This window comes from Austrofundulus limnaeus, unplaced genomic scaffold (genome assembly GCF_001266775.1).
Source record: "Austrofundulus limnaeus strain Quisiro unplaced genomic scaffold, Austrofundulus_limnaeus-1.0 Scaffold1614, whole genome shotgun sequence".
NCBI classification, from domain to species: Eukaryota; Metazoa; Chordata; class Actinopteri; order Cyprinodontiformes; family Rivulidae; genus Austrofundulus; species Austrofundulus limnaeus.
In genome coordinates this window covers 8576-11852 of record NW_013954016.1, presented here as the reverse complement: position 1 = coordinate 11852, position 3277 = coordinate 8576, and the positions used below count along the sequence as shown (strand labels likewise).

The window sequence follows — 3277 nt, the reverse complement described above, 5'->3', positions numbered from 1 at the left end:
AGACTGAAGAAGTCTCTTGGAGGAGAGACAAAACGTTTCACTAAAGAAGAACCATCCAGAGAACCTACTTATTTTTTCTTTTAATTTTTTTTCTTCCTGGATTAGGATGTTCTCCTTGTAGTTAGATGTCAGTCTTCACCAGCATAACATCTTTAAATAATTTCTGAGTCTCTAACACCGTTGGCCGATTGCTTTTGAGCTCCAGCGTTTAAACTTTTTTTTTAAAGGAGCTCCGATTGAAAAGTAAAATAAATCAGTACAAAATTTTAGTATGGATTACAAATGTTTACTGTTTTTGCTGTTGCCCTCCTGCTACGTACGCAGACACAAATCATTGTAGGAAATCAGAACCGTGGCCAAAAGCAACAATCAGCAGGATGYATACCTTCCCAATAAGTGTGTTTATCTGGGAGGGGTGCTGTTGGATAGATCACATGTGTTGTGATTCATTGACAGTCATACCTTCTGCTGTTCAAGATAATGATGACTGGTAGATAATTAGTTATTAGCAGTACTGCATTTTAAATTTAGAAAGGACAAATCCGCTTATGAATTATAAAAATTAGTAAGTCCGCTAAAGCGCAAACAAAATATTTAGGTCCGCAATTAGCGGATTTGCGCTTTAGCGAACTGGTGCCCACCACTGGTAATAACCAATGTGCAACATGTACAATATCTATGTGCAACAACTCTGTCAAATGTGAAAGAGCCGTACAGTGATGCCTTCGTTTCATTTACATTTTATCTCTCTTTATATTTTTACGATTTTATGTTTCTTCTTTATATCTTGATATTGTAAATATTGATTTTTTTTCCTTTTCTCTATATTTTTATTCCAACACCAGAGGGGAACACCTAATTTTGTTGTACTTGTTACAATGACAATAAAGATAAATTCTATTCTATTCTAAACGCTGAACCTAACAAGCAGGTCAGATAATAATTTAATCATTTCTGATTGCACAAGAACTTCAGAATCACACATGTAACACATCCCATAGTTTGAAAACCTCTAACCATAAAAGGTAAAATTTAGCAAAACTCTAGCAAAGAACTCAAATTAATAAAACATTTGCCAAAAAAAACAACTAAATAAAAGCTAGCTAAAATGTACAATTAGAAAATCTGTAGCTAAAATTAATTAAGTTGTAGCTTAATGTTAAAATGGTCAAAACGGTAGCTGAAATGTAAAATTGGAAATGCTTACACTAAACTATTGCTAAAAGCTAACTAAAGCAAAACAATAGGTAAGTCTCACCGAATTTCCCTCTGGGATCAATAAAGTATTTTTGAATTGAATTGAATTGAAGTGTTACAATAAGAGAATCCGTAGCTAAAACCTAAAATTTGCTAAAATGTAGTTAAATGCTAAAATTAGCTAAATAGAAGACAAAATTTAAATTAGAAACACTTTAGATAAAGATTAATTTAACTCAATTATTGCTAAAAGCCAAACAGGGCAAAATTATGTAAAAACTAAAATAAGCAAAACAGTAGCTAAAATGTAAACTGTAGCTAAGAGTTAAAATAATTTCAGCTTGTAAATATTGTTCTGTTAGTTTTATTAGCTTCGCTAATTTTAGCGAAGCTAATAAGTCAGTTTCAGCAGATTTCAGCTGAACTTCAGCTTTGTGTTCATGCTGATAGCCAAATCATCAGATCTTTTTAAAACCAAAACAGATATTTTGTAATGTTTTGTTAGCATGTAGCTAATGTTACATTTCCCGTAGTTATTGTTTAAACCCATGTTGTTGTCGGTGTGAAAGCTTTGAGCTGTCTTTTTGTGTTTGTGGTTCAGTGAAGCTCAGGGACTGGAGATGATTTGTATTTCTCTGGGACACGGTGGAACTGCCTGGGCTCTGGACGCYACCGGCAGCCTCTGGTTTCGAACCGGCATCTGTTCGTCCAAACCGCAGGGCGATGACAACCACTGGTGGCAGGTAGAGTCCAGCGGCAGACCTGTTTACCTGCGACAGGTGGACCTTGGTGTGGTTTCATCGGTGTTTGTCCCATCAGATCAGTATTTCGGACTATGTGGTGTTCGATCAGGGCAGCTTCTTCCAGACGTTGCTGCAGGCCACACAGAGCATCGCCACCGTGACCAGAGCTCCCATGGACCGCGTGGTGGCCTTCCTGTCGCAGTACTCGCAGTGCCAGCCCAGCCTCGTCAGCGCCAACAGCAGTGGAGTTTGGGTGGCCTCGGGACAGAACCAGGTCCACCTGGCCCGAGGCAGCCTCGTGGGTCAGTCCAGTACCACAAAACCCGTTCAGCTGGTTCTTGATCACGGCTCCTAAAATACATTTGTATTTTGTTGAAACAGGAACTTTCTGGCAGAATGTGGTCCCCAGAGGAACGGTCTCGGCCACCAGGTGGACCTTCATCACGTCTTCACCTGTTTGTCACGGAGAAGGTAACACCTGGAGGAACAGGGAACCTTGTCCTCGGCTGCAGGTTTTCTGACGTCTCTTGTGTCTCAGGTACGTTCCTGTGGTTGGCTCAGAGCAGGAAGGATCTGTTCTGTGTCCGAGATCTGGATGGAGAGCTCCGCCCATCCTCAGTGTCCCTCCCACCTGAGGTAAAAACACCTGCAAGGTCCACCGGTCTCCTGTCTGTCTCTGAGTGTCTSTCTCTCTCTGTCTGTCCTTCTCTAACTGTCCATCTCTCTGTGGTCTCGTCGTCTCCATGTTTACCTCAGATGGAGTTGTCTCACCTGTCCGCCTGTCTCGACGCTCTGTGGGCTTTGGACAGCCATGGCAGAGTCAGCATTCGATCGCTGTCCTCTTCCTGTCCCATCGGTCTTCACTGGACCCCCCTGGACCTGAGTCAGCTCGGTAGGTTTGAGTCCAACGAGAAAACGGTGTGTAGTTATAGAACACACAAGAACTACATCCATCCATCTGTTCATCCATCCATCCATCATCCATCTGTTCATCCGTCCATCCATCCATCATCCATCTGTTCATCCGTCCATCCATCTGTTCATCCATCCATCCATCTGTTCATCCGTCCATCATCCATCCATCTGTTCATCCGTCCATCATCCATCTGTTCATCCGTCCATCCATCTGTTCATCCATCCATCCATCATCCATCTGTTCATCCATCCATCCATCCGTTCAGCCATCCATCCATCATCCATCTGTTCATCTGTCCATCCATCTGTTCATCCATCCATCCTTTATCCATCTGTTCATCTGTCCATCCATCTGTTCATCCATCCATCCTTTATCCATCTGTTCATCTGTCCATCCATCTGTTCATCCATCCATCCATCTG

The 3277-nt window shown here is 41.7% G+C and overlaps 1 protein-coding gene across 3 annotated transcripts in view; it reads left to right on the top strand.

Annotated features, from left to right (window-relative positions):
• The window catches only part of tecpr2 (tectonin beta-propeller repeat containing 2), a 26194-nt gene that overhangs the window by 16739 nt on the left and 6178 nt on the right, over positions 1-3277 (top strand). For all 3 annotated transcript variants that reach the window (XM_014033063.1, XM_014033062.1, XM_014033061.1), the window contains exons 19-23: positions 1799-1940; positions 2017-2242; positions 2322-2411; positions 2479-2576; positions 2697-2832. In XM_014033063.1, the coding sequence (XP_013888517.1) occupies positions 1799-1940; positions 2017-2242; positions 2322-2411; positions 2479-2576; positions 2697-2832 (692 nt within the window). The remainder of the gene's footprint in view (positions 1-1798; positions 1941-2016; positions 2243-2321; positions 2412-2478; positions 2577-2696; positions 2833-3277) is intronic.